At 29.8% G+C, this 16,197-nt stretch overlaps 1 protein-coding gene and 1 pseudogene across 1 annotated transcript; one reads left to right on the top strand and one right to left on the bottom strand.

The window, feature by feature from the left end:
* Positions 1 to 73: 73 nt before the first annotated feature.
* LOC149881703 (receptor-interacting serine/threonine-protein kinase 1-like) lies at positions 74 to 987 on the bottom strand (annotated as a pseudogene).
* Positions 988 to 7,955: 6,968 nt separating this feature from the next.
* Positions 7,956 to 11,968, top strand: LOC145199139 (uncharacterized). Its single transcript, XM_090065836.1, has 5 exons — positions 7,956 to 8,724; positions 8,823 to 8,878; positions 8,995 to 9,331; positions 9,560 to 9,904; positions 11,947 to 11,968. Exons 3-5 carry the CDS (start codon positions 9,240 to 9,242, stop codon positions 11,966 to 11,968), a joined length of 459 nt encoding a protein of 152 aa, XP_089921962.1. The 5' UTR covers positions 7,956 to 8,724; positions 8,823 to 8,878; positions 8,995 to 9,239.
* The last annotated feature ends 4,229 nt before the right edge of the window (positions 11,969 to 16,197 follow it).

Genomic DNA, 16,197 nt, shown 5'->3' with positions numbered 1-16,197 from the left:
TATTAAGAATAAATTTAAAAAATGTATTTTCATTTTATTCGGAATAAATTTACTTTTACGGACATATGTTACGTTAATAATTAGTATATTGTTCAGTTACCTTTTCTAATTCAGGTCGTTCCGATGGTTCTCCGCTCCATGCAGAATGAATAAATGAAATTGCAATTGTTGCATCTACTGATTTTGTTTGGTAGAGATTTTTTACATCATCCAATATTGGTCTGATGCCTTTGCATAAAGCTTCAGTTAGTAAGTGATCCTTTAAAGATCGAAGTACGTTTTGCCAAGGTGATGACAGATCTGATAAAATTTCGTAAGCAGAAATAGCCCAAGAAAATATATCGGTTTTCTTCGATGGAGTTTTTACGTAACCAGAACAGATTTCTGGTGCAGTATACGATAAAGTCATTCCTTTTGTCGGAAAAGAAGTTGCGGTTGCAGTTATAGTTTCTTTTAGGAGCAACATTCCATCAAAATCAGCTACCTTAACTGATATTTCATTTAAACTTCCGGATACAAGTAAGTTGCTCGGTTTAAAGTCACGATGGACAACTCCATTGTTGTGTAAATAAATCAATCCTTTGGTGGCTTGGAATATATAGTTTAATCTCTCTTTAAAGTTGAAATAAGTATTGTCATTAAATATTGATAAAAGTGATGACAGGTTGTGTACTTTTTCCCCGTAACATTAACGCGGCAATATTCAAAGAGTAGCGCTGACGGTTTTGTACTAAAACCGCAGAACTTTACTACGTTATCATTTTCCAGTTTTCTTAATACATGAGCGATATCCATGATCTTTTTTTTCGAAACTTGCCTCTTAAACGCTTTCACAGCAACTGTATTTTTTCTTAAATTGTGAATGTATACGATTGCGGATGCGCCTTCGCCTACTATCATTGATGGATTTAATGGCAAATCGTATACATTAAGATGAGCTATTTCTTCTTCCAGCTTTTTTATTGACAAGGGTACAAATGATGCCATGTTTAGCTGTAAATTAGAGTAAAGTGATATTATAAGTTCTTAAAAATCTTAAATTTTTTTAAAATCTCGAAAATATGTTCAGAAACTATTATCGTTTAGTAAATATAGTTATTTTTAAAAACGAGTTTCGTACAGAAATTATTAATACATAATAAATTAAAATTTCTAAAAACTCCTCAACTCTATCTTTTTACTATTTTTACGAATCTGTATAAAATGAATGTGGGCAACTATTTATTTATGCTCTATGACGATTTATTTTGTTTTGTAAAGTTCGTTTTAAAAAACCACCGCTAAAATGACATGTTTCTGCTTCTTTATTGGTTCGCCCAAATATAACTAAATCAAGAATACGGTTGTGATTAAGTCGATAATTACTTCGATGAGTGGCAAAGCCAAAAAGCATAATTATCAAATTTCGCTAAAACTTCACTCGTTGTGAACTAACTTAAAAATAACAAAACTGTACTGTAATGAATTCGTGAAATTATCAATATATTAAGAACATATTTGTAACAAAATGAGCTTACAGAAATTCTAAAGTTTCCTTATTTTTGTGAAACATCTTTCAATTAATGCCTGTAATCAATAATGGTATAATATCTTACCTGGGTAATATTTTCGTCTTTGATTTAAAAATAATGGAGATTCAATTTCATAGGGTTACAAACCGATTAAAGAAGAAAAAAAAAATTTTTTTTTTTATATATTGTTGTTTTTCGTTTTGAAACGGTTCTAAAACGCTTAGTATGTCACGTTTCGAATTTTCTAATCTTAAGAATGAAATAGCTTGCATTGCGTTTTTAAACCCGTTTGCAACGCGTTGGAAACCCATTTTATATAATTCGTAAATTTAGATTATAACAATAATGATAAATAGATAATATATTATAATAATAAAATAGATAATATATAATAGTTAGATAGCAACGATAAAGATGGCAATAAATCGTAATTTAGATAATAACGGATAATTTGGATAAAACAAAATAAAAATTCTTATAAAGAATAATGTTACAATACTCAGTTCACAGCAAATAATGATTTACTAATAAAATACAAGAATATCATTAGAAATAAATTAATCACAATATGAAATTAGAGTTTCACAAAATTTATATTATAACAGTTAAATCAGAATTTTTAATTTAAAAATTTTTAGGTAAAATAAATAATATATTCACAAAGAAAAATATATAGAGGTTAAAGAATGATATTAACCAGAACTATTCAGGAAGAAATGGTGAAGTCCCTTAAAAACAGATTCTTGGACTTACGGATAAAACCTGTTGTTAGGACGTTCGGGAGGGTATTCCAAAAAATATAGTTAAGTGACTGACCTTAGGTTATCTCGACTCGTTATCATATTATTAAAACAGTTCTGAAAAAAGGTTGGAAGGATATCGTGTATTTGTTCCCAGAGAAACGAACAATTTAAAAACTGATTTAAGTTAAAAAGGGAAAAACTTAGGATGTCATTACGAAAATTATTGTGCATAAATTCGTACTGTCCTATTTTGAAATGTAACGGTTTTAGAAAAGCATGCGGTTTTAGATGTCCCCAAACTTGACAAACATATTGTAAATGGAATGAGTGTTATATGAATAGTAACGTTTTATATTTAACTTTAAGTCGATCTTATGCTAACATTCCGTTGGCTTAATTTGAGAATAAGATCATTTAAGTGTGTTTTGAATGAAAATTTCTCACTTATCACAACACCGAGTTATATCACTAGATAAAGTTTTTCAGCCATTTATTCTAAAGTTCATGTTTTTAGGAGAAATGAAATATAGTTTTCGTAATAAAGTTAGTATGTTACATTTTAAATATTAAATTTCCATAAAAAAAGATCAGTAATACAGTTAGTTAATCTTTGGTATAAAGAGAAAAAAACAGCTAGTATAGGCCAAGGACGGGCACACATGAGAGCTCCATTCCTTTTTTTCATGTTACAATTAGTCGCACCATAATTACAGTTAATTGCATCAAGTCACTCATATTTAAGAAAATATAGTTAAGAGAAAGAAACTACAAAATAGTTGTTTTAAAAATGTTACTATAAAATTTAGAAAATTGTATTTGATAAAAAATATAACATTTATTTGCTGATGGTGCCCAGCAGTGTAAATGCGCGCGGATTTTTATTTTATTTAAATATTTTTTTGTTTTAACCTAAATTAAAATAACAAAATATCTAGATTTTATGAAATGTTAATATCCCAAGATTGAGGGAAAAATGTTCTTAAATGTGAATTAAAAATACGGATGTAAATTTTCAATGGCAGCCAGAAGAGGATCCACATATCCCCATCGTTAGTATTGGCGAAAGATAATAAACAATCAAAATCAGTCCTAAAAATGAAAAAATTAGTAAAATTCAGTATACGTATTTTCTCCTTTTTTCTAGTTTATTCTCTGTTATCAAAAAATCATGAAAAAATAAACAATTGTATATTAAAAACAAAATATCATCAAGTTATCGCAAAATTCAAAAATCGAGTTTTCATGTTTTTCTATGGCCGATGATATTGACACCCTAGACATAAATTCCAAAATGGAGTTAATTTTCTTGGGATAGAGGGGGAAATTATCCCCGAGAAAATTAACCCTCTTTGGACATTGAGGCCAGGAATTAATTCATTCCTCAAAAATTGGGTATGATTGTCCAGGGGATAATGATATAAATTCCTCGATTTACGGAGGAGAAGCAACAAAAAAACATTTAAAATAAAAAAATTAATCTATTTTGCACAATTTTCAAATTCAATACAGAGTAAGAGAGATCTATAAATAAATAAAAATCGATTTTATATAAATTATGCAGGCATTAGGTGACTTCTGCATTGGAACCTTTAATGAAGTAACATTTTGTGGGAATAAACTCGCAAGCAAAAAAAAAGTTGTTTTTTTAAGAGTCTGTTTATAACTACATATGAACAAAAAGTAGTTACAAAGTTTGATCATAACTGAGTAAAACCATCATAAATTTGTTTCTAGATTTAAGAAATTTTAAGAAAATAGAAATTTGTGACTTAAAAACAAAGAACTTTCAGCTAATTCTAAATCTTTTATTGTCCCGAGTTTTGCTTGCAGTAAGATTGAACAATATCTTACTTAAGAAAGTTTTACATAATATGATTACTCCATTTCTTTTAAACTTATTTCACTTAAAAAGTGAAATAAGTTTAAAATCACAAGGTTACACACCACTAGATTGTAAAGAAAACTTTATACAATAAAGTTACACGTTGTTTTTTTTTAATAAGAAACCAAGCAAATGGGCTAGTACTAGCAAGTTTCTTATTTTAAGGGTACTTTTTTTCAATTCTATCACTAAAAGTTTTATAAGAGTTTCTTAAGGGTTTCAAAACTTTTTCTTTTTTCTTTAATTTCGAATTTTTCGATTGCGCGTAAAAATTAATTACTTGTTGAATTGTTGTTCTCCATTGTAGATAATATTTGTTTTAACTTCGTGTTATGTTGATATTTGGGTGAAAAATTATGAAAATTCCTCTTAACAAAATAAGGTTATTATCGAAAAGTAACTCAGTACTAATAAGTTTCTTAAGATTTTTGGATTTCTAGTACTAGTTTCTTATAAACATGTTTCTTATAAAAAAAACGTGTAAACTTAGTAAATTAATGCAGTTGTAATTAATAAAATGCGCTTTCAACTTTACTTTAAATTTAAAAAGACTTAGAAAACTTGTAGATATTTTCAGTTTGAAATTTAGTTGATAATAATTTGGGGATTTATGGACTCTACTTATATATTGTCTACTTTTAACAACTCTCGATTAACTTTATCAATATATATTTCGTGTTAATATGAATGTTACAAAAACACATTTTAGACAAAACTATTTTCTCTCCAATAAAAGGTTTGGTGTGACAAAACACTTCGATAGCGACGAAAAAGACGTTTTTTTCACGTTTGGTGTTTCATTTATCAATCAACCAGTTTCATATCTAAAAAAATTTATTTTTCTGTGATACTTATGAATTGCTCAAAAATATATTTTTTACTTTAACAGTGGAATGTTTTCACTGCGAGCCGTTGTGAAACGGATTTGAAACGCGTTGCAAACCAGTTTCAAGCGATAAGCAAATATTATTACGTTTTTAAATTTAGCAAAATTCGAAATTCGATTGAGCATTTCAAAACCGTTTCAAAACCGTTTCAAAACGAAAAATAGGAATATAAAAGTTATTTTCGCTCAAACTTTTTTAAATCAACTTTACCAAGTATTTCATTTACTATCCCGACTGAAATGAATAACGAATTTAAACAATTTTCTTTGAAAATGACTTAGGAATAATTATGTTACGAACATGAATCATTTCCCATCAAAACGACTAAACTTTTATAATAAAGAAACTATATGTCACACTATTTTTAATATTGGTACTAGTCGCTCAAACATTTGAGTTAGAACTACTCAAAAAATTTCTCTCAACTCCCAATACCTTCGGAAATATCTTTTGTCAAAGATTAAACTTCTTTAGGATCATTCTTAAAATTGGTATCATGGACTCTCAATATTGTTAATAAAATGGGTTCTATTGAAAAACAAATCCTCTAAGAATGTAAGTAAAGGATTTGTGATACAAGGAAATCCTTAAAATTCTTTTCAAATGAAATTCTCTGCAAAGTTACCAAGAATAATGCATTCATTATTCTCAAGCGCGTTCTTTAAATCTTTCAAATAACTTGCATGACTTTTGGCTATGTAGAAATGAGAAGTTAATCCATAGATAGCTGTTATGAGACTTTTATATTCATCTTATTCATTTAATTTATTTTTCCATCATTCTAAATTGTAGGATATGGGAAGGCGGAGGGGGATGTTACCACCTTCAAAATGCAGTGTTATCATTTTTTTAAATGAATATAGTCATTTAAGTGAGATGAAAAGTTAGTTGCTATATCAGTTGCCACCCACTCACTGATTAGCCTTTTTATGAGTGTGTGGCAACTGGTTTAAGTTAGTTAATTGGGCTTCTACACAGTTCTCCAATTCCTTAATACCTGTGCATATTTAAAATATCAGATAGAAAAAGTTAAAAGATTTTTTTAAAATAATATTCATGAACAACTACAAAATTTTTATAAAAGGGCGGATGCATAACGTAACAGTTGAAAAAATTTAAAATGCAAAGGAGTTTTCTCAATGGGGGAAGGGAAGTTCCCCATCCATATCCCTCTCATTTTGACCTAATGCAAATGTTTTTTGTAAAAATACATCTCGAATAGGAAAGTGCTCCATCTTCCCATGGACTACTTTAAAATTTGATTAGTGGTGATAGGTACAGATGCACACTCAATATGTTCCCCCAGTATCAAAGTTAACTAGCCACTTAGAACTAAGATCCCAAAAGTAATATCCTAAGAATAGCAGTGATCAGCTGAAAAATTATTTCTTTTCAAGTGTTTCTTTTAATGAATATTTTCTGATTCTTTTTACAAAAAAATAGCTAAAACCATTTTCTTGACAAACTTTGATTCTTTACGACAATCTTTTCATCTTACTTTCTTTTTATGACTAAATAAGGAGAAGCGTGTTTTATTAAGGATGGAAAATGGGATGGAAAGTAAATAACGTTTCACTTTTATTGTTCATAAACAGAATGTCCATACATTGCAGTAGTACAACACATTCAAAAAAAGTACTAAAACATGAAAATACTTGAGCAGTGATATGGGACGTATTGATGATTCTTCGCTTCAGCATGTATTGATGAAGCAAGTTTTTAATGTCTGAAACGTTTCAATACATAAAAAATACCTTAAGTGCATGTTACATGCATGGAAAAATTTAAAGATAGCATGGGTGTCTATTCGGAAAAATGGTGTTTGTTGCATTTTTTATTAATGCAACGAACTATTTGTAGAAGCTTCTTGTTTTATAGGATGCGTTTCTCGCAACAGCTTCTTGTTTTTAAAGTATGCGATTTTTGTAACTTCTTCCCTTAATAAATATTCACTTCTTGATTTAAAGCAAACTGTTTTACTTGTATTACTTTAGTTAACTATTTGAGATTAAAAAGTAGTTAAACAGTGGTAAACATTTTTATCAAGATGTATTGAACGTCATTATCAGGTATAATACACTGAGAGCAAGGTGGGAGACTATACTTGGAGGATAATACTTGAAAGCCCATACAATTACAGGGAAAATAAAAAAAAAACATAAATTTCTGAACTTTTTTTACATATATTTATTTTTTTTACAACAATTGTTTGTGTTAAATAGTACTCTTGTAAAAAAACTTCAAGTTTATAATCAAGAAATAAAAGTTTCAGTATTACATTCTTTGGAGGGTATAAAAAAAACTTGGGTGTGAACTTTCTTTTTCAAGATTGTAATGTGGAAGAAATAACAATCAGATATGCTAAACTTTGACTCAAAATTCCTGTTGACCAGCGTAATAGGCAATTTAGAACTGTCGAGTAGGTCAATTTACTTTAAATAGTTAGGAAAACTTTAAAAACTTAAGAAGCAGGACATATCGAAAACCGAAAGTCAATAAGTGACAATACCTGTAATCTTCAAAAATGGTTAACTTATTTGTAGACTTTTTGAGTCGTGTGCTCAATACTTTCTACATAACAGTTCTGCGATTGACTAGTAAACATTTTTAGAAATTAAAATGTTTACTAGTCAATCGCAGAACTGTTATGTAGACTAACTGTTCACGACTAAAGTTTTAAGCTGCGATTTCACAGCTTAAAACTTTAGTCGTGAACAGTTAGTACAGAGTGACAAGGCACAAAACGTTCACTATATCAGAGCTTAATCACACGGATAGGCACAGTCCTGAAGAAACCTTAGCGATTCTGGGTTTTTTAATACTTCAATGTCTTTTTTAGAATTTTCAACTAAAACTCAATGATTTAACAATAGTATTTCATTTGAAATAGTTGAAGTCCACTTTGGCGGTTTTCAACAGCTTTCCAAAACGCCCAAGTTTTGACAAGGAATATTTTAGGAAATATGTAAAGTTGCGAGCTGAAAGTTAAACCCAATTTAATTAGGAAAAAAATAATCTGATACAGGGTCGATTTTAAAAATATTAAACCACTTGCTGTTTCGTAATTAAAGAAAACAAAATTATTAGGCACAATTTTTTTTGAAGCAGGGAATAGAGAATAGGGGGTTTACCACGGCGATCTTTACTTTAGGCCTAGGCACCGTGCAAACAATATCTGATTAAATTCGTTTTAAAACTCTTATACGCAGCTATATAATTTCGATATTTTGGATTATTTTCACGTATTAAACGTACACTTTAAAATTATAAGATGAGATTACAATGGCATTAGCTTGCTACATAAGTTTTATTGCTACATAAATTTTATTGTTCGAATCTTCGAATTTGGCCACACCGCAAAAATTACATGCAACTTGATGTGGTTTCTATTCTTTCAAGATTTTGGATTATATATAACGCTATATAAAACAATTGAAGTAGTACTTCAAAAAACTGTATTTAAATAATATACAATATAAACTAATGATTTTTTAAAAAAAGCTACGAACAATTAGCAAACAACTGAGAGATTTTTTTCTTTTACATTTGTATTAAACTTGTATGTGGAAACCACCATAAGAAACAAATTCACGTGAAGTTTCGAGTTGGTCATAGTATAAAAGCTACAATGAATTTGAAATAATTTCACTCATAGTTACTTCGCAAAAAAAAGCTGCAATAAAAATTTCTAAAAACTCAAGGTTGGTAATTACTTTTCATTTAATGTAATTTTCATAAAACAACATAATAGTGCTTGTAAAGTAAATTGAAGTCATCTTTTACTATCTCCATCTTTTAGAATGAATGGTATTCATAAAACACCTGTCAAAAGACTATTCTCCTCAATTAACACAGGTATTTAGTAAAATAATTAAGTAAAAAAACACAATTCTTATATTTGAATTAAATTTAAAATTTTTCTAATACTAAAATACAATACAGTATAATTTTATGCAACAACAAATTTACAGATCTGTTGGAATCTCCAGACGAACAGAGCCTCACTTTTCTTTGTCCCCTTTATTTCAATCTTCTTTCATACAAACACCAAAACAGAATTCTCTTTGTAAGTCCTCAACCACAGCTGCTGAGGTAAATAAAATGTACTCATACAATTGTTATTTTAAACCAATTTTTCAAACCGGTTCTTCTTTCTTTTACACTTTTAAAGATTAAATCACTTTGGTTTTTATAGAAGTGCTTTTGCTCCCAAAAGATGGATGATGTCACAAAAAAACTTGAGGATGCCACCAAAAAGTTGGAGGAGGCAAACAACAAAATAACAAGTCTTGAGAAAAAACTTGACGTGTGAGCATTCTAAAAATTATTTGCTTTTTACATTTTTTCAATTTTTCAAACAAAAAAATTTTGGCTTGAAAAATTACTAGATTTAAAAATCAAAAAACCTAGATTTCATTTTTTAAAAAACAAAAACTTAAAAAAAATAATTTGCATTAACTTTAAAAGAGAGAGACAGAGAGAGAGAGAAACTTACCTTATTACAGCTTTACTTAACAGACTTTTTTGTTTGTTTAGATTAATTTCACAGTTGACGAAAACTAGTGAAAATGTAGCTGCAAGCAGTTTGCTTGATGAATATATAAAAGATTACCCAGAAAAAATAAAAGATGAAATTTTGGGGCAAGTTTCAAAAGCATCTTCAAGACATGTACTTGCACTGGCATTACTAAATATATTTTTTACAAATGAAGAAATGTCACAGACTTGTTATAACAAAAAAAGTGCTGCATTTAAACTTTTAGACGACAATAAAATTAATCAACTCAAAGAGGTTGTTTTCATCATCAAACCGCCAATTGAAAATGAAAATAAAACAAAACTTTGGAAAGAAATTTTTCAAAAAATCATAGCTAAGTGCAGGTTTGTTCGGTTTAAGAACGCAACAGCCTGCACTTAGTTTGGTGTATTTTTAATTTTATTTAAATATTTTACATTTAAAGAAATCTTTCTTTCCGAAGTTCTGTAAACCTTTTTGAATTAATTCTAGTATTTCGTCTTAGTTTTTAAATGCAGCGGACTGTTAATAAACACTTAATTAAATAATGACAAGTCTTTGAATTGTCTTCATTTAAAAAAGTATATTTTGCAATGCCTAATGGTTTATTTATTTACTTTAATAAAATGTTACATAAACTTAGTTTCTTTCTCTTTTTTGAATCTACCCAATACTTCGGGAATATGCAGGAAACTTATTTAGTAGATTTAAATAAACGTTCAATAAATGTCGGCAAGTCATTAGGATACAACTTATTTTGCTTAAACATTGCAATTTTAATGTAAAAGTAACTAGACGATTACTTTTTAAATATTAAAAAAAAATTCATCTTTACCCTACCGTTCTTTTACTTGGTGATAAGAACTAAGAAACATAAAACTTGTTACTAAATATTCAAATTCAGAAAAAACAAAAAATGATCGTTAGGTTCCGAATGTTCTTCGCTATCCCAACGTTTTAAAGGTAATGTAAGTAATTGCAACTTAAAACAGAAAATGTGATTTTGTTTTGTTAACTTGAACATTTATAAAAGCATTATTAATATTGAAAAGGAGCAACAAAACTACGTATTCATTAAGCTTGCGATAATGTTACAGTTATATGGCAATGGTGTCATAAATAAATTACAGACCAAAAGTCAAGTCAGTAAAAAATTTATACCAATATATTATAGCTAGCATTTCGCACAGCATAGAACTGATAACCTTTTGCACCGATAGGAGATTTTCAAAATAAAATCTTTCAGAGATTTTAATTTGAAAATCTCCTATCGGTGATTAAAGGCATTTCTGAGCAGCATTCTCAAAAAGCATGTAATATTTTGGAACCTCAAGTTCAATAAGAATATACACTTTAAATAGGTAAGTAAAATCATTTATATTTAATAAAAATAAAGTACTATTTTTGTTAAATATGAATTTTTATATTTACCTGTATATTTTTATCTATTATCAGCTGTTTCTTCAAAAATAATGTCGGCCTTTGAAAACGGTATTCTTTACGTCAAATTCTTAATGTGATCAATCCCGCGAGGTGAAAACACGTCACACGCGTTCAAACGAAAATAACACGAAAAAAAAACGAAACTTTCTCAGACTGGCCTTAAATCACCTGAGCCATCCCTTTCCCTTTCCCGTAGCGAAAACGGAGGAGTGGAAACTCACCTTTACTTCACGTGATCGCGATATTTGTTAACGTCACGCGATATTTCAGGGAAAAAGCAGTTGGAATGAGATTTCTCCGAAGTTTATTGATGGGATGGAATAAAAATTTAGTTTGTCGAAAAGATTAAATTGGGGTAATCTAAACGGTTTAGCTTCAAGTTAAAATATTTTTTTAAAGAAAAAACACTTTTATTTTTTTTTTTTTTTAACCTCTTTCAACATTACATTTTTAGCATTATGTAAATCATGAATTCCATCGTGACGGAATCACCGATTTGAGCTTATTTTCCACATTTATGTTATAAAAATAAAAAAACTGTAATGTGCATATTGTTATTCTATATGATATATGTGTTTGTCACACATTGGCCTGAAATACTTCTAATACCAAAAAACTATAAATGCATAATAATCATATAATATTAATATAATAATATGCGTGACGGAATCACCAATTTATGGACAAGCATTTTATGGTATATTATTATAGTAACACATTTCTGCTCTCCTATTTAAATTTGCTTAACTTCACAAGTGTATGTGTGTGTTAAAATGCATACCATTTGCAAATAATTAGAAACAATTATAAATTATTTAATAGATAATACTATATTTATATTAAAGTATGTGTGTAAATTTGCTTAACTTCACAAGTGTATGTGTGTGTTAAAATACATACCATTTGCAAATAATTAGAAACAATTATAAATTATTTAATAGATAATACTATATTTATATTAAAGTATGTGTGACGGAATCACATAAATGGTGTGACGGAATCACCTATTAGCCATACTAACAAACACCTACTGTCTACTCACTGTAATATTTCAAAAGGCGAGTCAATAACATGACTACAGAACAGTTAACCATTCTTAATCAAATTAGACAATTAGCATTCATTCAATTAATTAATTAACTATTTTATTTATTAACTATTTAAGCTTTAGGAATAATACTGACAGCATCCACAGTCGGTGGCGTAGAACCAGCATCCACAGTCGGTGGCGTAGAAATAAAACCCATGCTAGGTGTTATAGAAGTTAAAGCTGGAGTGATAGTTTCTGTTGTAGTTTTAATCATAACATGCTGTTTTACATTCACAGCATTTGTGTACATCTTACACTTAACGCTGTTCTGTTGCGGAATAACACAATGAACAGTTTGTGTACCTGGAACAGCCGGTACATCACTCCACAAAATATCAGCATTCAGCTCATTGCATTTGGTTTCAATTTCATTAGGTGAAATGACAGTAACATTTATATTGCTCTGTACAGATTTAACAGCAGCAGAAAATGATAAAGCATCTCGTATTACGAACTTTCTGGATAACACTTGACGATGGGCAATTCGCTTCGCATTGCCACCTAGCGCATCATTTGGCCCTTTGCCATGACTGGTTGCAAAGTAATTCCACTGTAGCTGTAGATCAGAAACTTCCTTCAATTTTATAGACAGAATAAATACAAATTTACTTTTGTACTGACTACTTGGTCCATCGGTCCATATCTGCACAGTATCAACTGTGGGTAAAGACAGCTTGATAAACTCGAGAATTTTCGCAGTATATGCGGCGACGGAATGTTTTTCATGATCACGACAGTCTGAGACAAATATTTTTGAAATTATTTCAGAGCGATGCCAAATCATAATCGTGTATACAGTTATTTGTTTTTGTTTCCAGTGTACTGACTGGATCTCGTCCTGAAAAGTCGCAGTATAGTTTTCTACGAAATCCATCTGCAAGATACAAGATGTACTGTCAGGCAACTGTGCGTCAGCTTTCTGTGATTCGTAAGATATCGCTTGTTGACGTTTTATGTAAACATGTTGTAGAAAGGCAATAAGCTGAGATGAGATCAAATCAATTGCATCTTGAACACTACCTTCCTGCAACTCTTTTACTAAATAACTATCATTGTCCTGATTCCACTGATACCAGGTCACTGAATCATCAGTATTCTCAAGTTTACTGGTGAAATTTTCAGTAAAAAGTCGAAAATCTTTGCACATACCGCATTTGTTAAACATGCAAGCTTCTTGCTGTGAATTACATACACAATTTGATACAAATTCATTTGAATACGTCAGAAATATTTGTGGATATTGACGATGTAAACAGTCCAGTAACAAAATAATGTTGCTATGGTATTTGCATCCGCATACGTTTTGTGGCATATCACTGGTTAAAAGTACGTTCTTTGGACGCATCGAGACAAACTTGGATTTTTTGATAATGTAATTTGGAAATTCAGATTTAAAAGTCTGGTATGCTTCAGCAACAGTCATTACAAGATGACGTTTTTGCATTTTAATTTTGCCGCTATTTGAATAAACTGTAACGACGTCTGCCTTTCCGGGCATTACTCGTGATATACTATCATTATTATAAAAGTTAGTAACGCATGAGTAATCTGCTGTTGTCACTAATGAAGGACCCTTTACTTCAATATTCAAAATATCACTGGCCAATTTTCGAACAACGGCTGCTTTTTTTCGAGGACTTTTGGGAAGAGCGTTTTCCACTCTCCTTCTTGCTTTTCCAAAGGACGATAACGATTTGTAAGGAAGTTCATTTTCGATTGCAGTAAAAGGTGTAGCCAAGGAACGAGATTTATTAACACGCCATTTACGAGTGGCCAGCTTTGCTCGCTTTTTAAAATCAGCTGCCTTTTCGTCGTCCATTTCTGAGCGCCGTCTCTTCTTTCGTAAACAATCCTTTGCTCTAGCGGCTTTGAGCATAGCAGAGTTTTCTTTAACTTTTGCACGGTGTATTCGCTGTCTTTCGACAGCACTCTTTGGTGGCATAATGTTTTAATTAATAATTAATAAATTATATCTACAATAGAAAATTGATGCAGCATAGTTGTAAAGAACAATCCTAATAGTAGATATATTTATTGGCAAATAGTATAAAGGTAAAACATTAGAAAGCTCCGTACAAATTAAGCATGTAAAATTGAAATTAAAAGTGTGTGATTCCGTCACGATATTGCGTGATTCCGTCACGATATTGTGTGATTCCGTCACGCACATTAAACATTTATTCGCATAAACAATATATCCAATATTCATACAATTTATTCCAAATTTTAAATATTAAGATAATGTGTAGTTATTTACTTTGATGTTTGCCAGAAACAGTAATAAAATAAAGTTTTGTAATTATTTCGTGACGGAATCACAGAAAATCAATGAAATACAATATCGATTTAAATTCAATTAAATTATTAAATTTACCTAATAGTTTCTAAAAACTAATTTTACATATTTACTGTACAACATTTCTTCTTTAAAATGATACCATTCTTACCTGTTGATGTATTTTATAACATTAAATAATTAAAGATATATTGTTGTTGCATTTTTCACAAAAAATTCCCAGGCAATTTGTAAACATACCTCGGTTTCACTAATTACCATAAACATTAATTAGCGAACTTATTTATTCATTTATTTAATATTTTCTTGTGATTAGATACATATTAAAGCTAATTACGCCATAAATATACTGTAAAAAATTAGTTTATAAAATCAAGTTAAGATTACGATTTTCGTGGAATTCATCAAATGCGTAAAATATTTTGAAAGCATTTTAGAAAATTTACTTAATGAAAGAAAAAAAGTTTTTTTTCCTATTATAATTGGGAAAAATATTCTTGTTAAATTTTGATAACAATTTTTTAAGATGTTATAAAAATTAAGCTAAACTTTTTTAAAATAAAATGAAAACTAATCTTATTACAAATAAATATACATAAAAAACTATTAATTAGTTTTATAGACAGCAGCAGGTCGACGGTATTTTTCGTGTAAATCAACTCTTCACCAAATTTGTATTTTTTGAGTATACACGGCCAACTCTAGACTTGCAGTTAGAAGCTTCATATTGGTACCACATGTTGTTTTGAGTTGGAATGCCTATTCCCAAAATCTGTAACACTTTTTGTACCTCTTAATATCTTTGTCTTGTCTCGGCTCTTTTCAATTTTGTACTTGCTGAGTTTCATCTGAAGCTTTACTGAAATCAATCTTGCGTTTCTTTAACTGCTTTGACTTTTTGGGGTCATTGTCTTGGTTTAGTTTGTCTTTTAATTTATTTTGTGTGTGTGTGTGTGAGTGTGTGTGTGTGTGTGTGTGTGTGTGTGTGTGTGTGTGTGTGTGTGTGTGTGTGTGTGTGTGTGTGTGTGTGTAACAATATGGTGGAGCTGCAAAACATCTTTCAAATTGCATTCGAGTCTTTCTGTGAAGCATTGCTACATTTGATGCGTTTGAGCTGGAGTCACTGGTGTTGTTGTTAAATTATGAAGTTCGCAAATCGTTGAAGTTTGATGCTGCCTGATGTCAGATGATGATGTAGGCTGGGATGAGGATAATAAGGCAAGCTTGGATGAATATCATGATGCAGGCTGAGATGATACTTGAAATATTTCAGCAATTTTTAATAGTTTTTAACTTTGATTTGTTAATTTTGTTAACATAAAATGGAAACGAGCCAAAGTTTTGAAATCTACCGATTATTTGTGTTCTTGCAAATACGTCACTAGTCCTAAAAAGTTTCGCATGTAATGGAATGAAAATTTCTTTTACTAAATTGTTGACAATTATAGCTGCATAAAATTCTTTAATCAATTTGCGCCAAACTTGTTTAACGTGGCAATAACATCTACGTCTAACGATTGAAGTATATTGGACGAATGAGCAGGTAAACATATCAGTCTGATGCTATTTTAAATGCAAATAGGTGAAACATCGTAAGTAACAAATGTGAATACCTATATTTGAAAAAAGCACTAATTGATTAAACCACCCAATTTCATAATGTGACCGTTTGATCAAACTAATTATTTAGACTAAAAAGTTTAAAAAGTTCAACTTGATTGCTGCTATGAATACTTTAGTGAGCCGTTAAAGACATTGTTTCGCTTCCGTTCAACCCCAACTTGAACTTTGTTTATCCGGTGCTTGGTGGTCCCCTCGGACATCAATCC

Source organism: Hydra viridissima, unplaced genomic scaffold, assembly GCF_058129835.1.
Source record: "Hydra viridissima isolate aposymbiotic clone 2 unplaced genomic scaffold, HvirCarnegie_v1 scaffold_11, whole genome shotgun sequence".
NCBI lineage: Eukaryota > Metazoa > Cnidaria > Hydrozoa > Anthoathecata > Hydridae > Hydra > Hydra viridissima.
The sequence above is the reverse complement of the archived record's forward strand: the minus strand, read 5'-3'. Positions and strand labels throughout refer to the sequence as shown.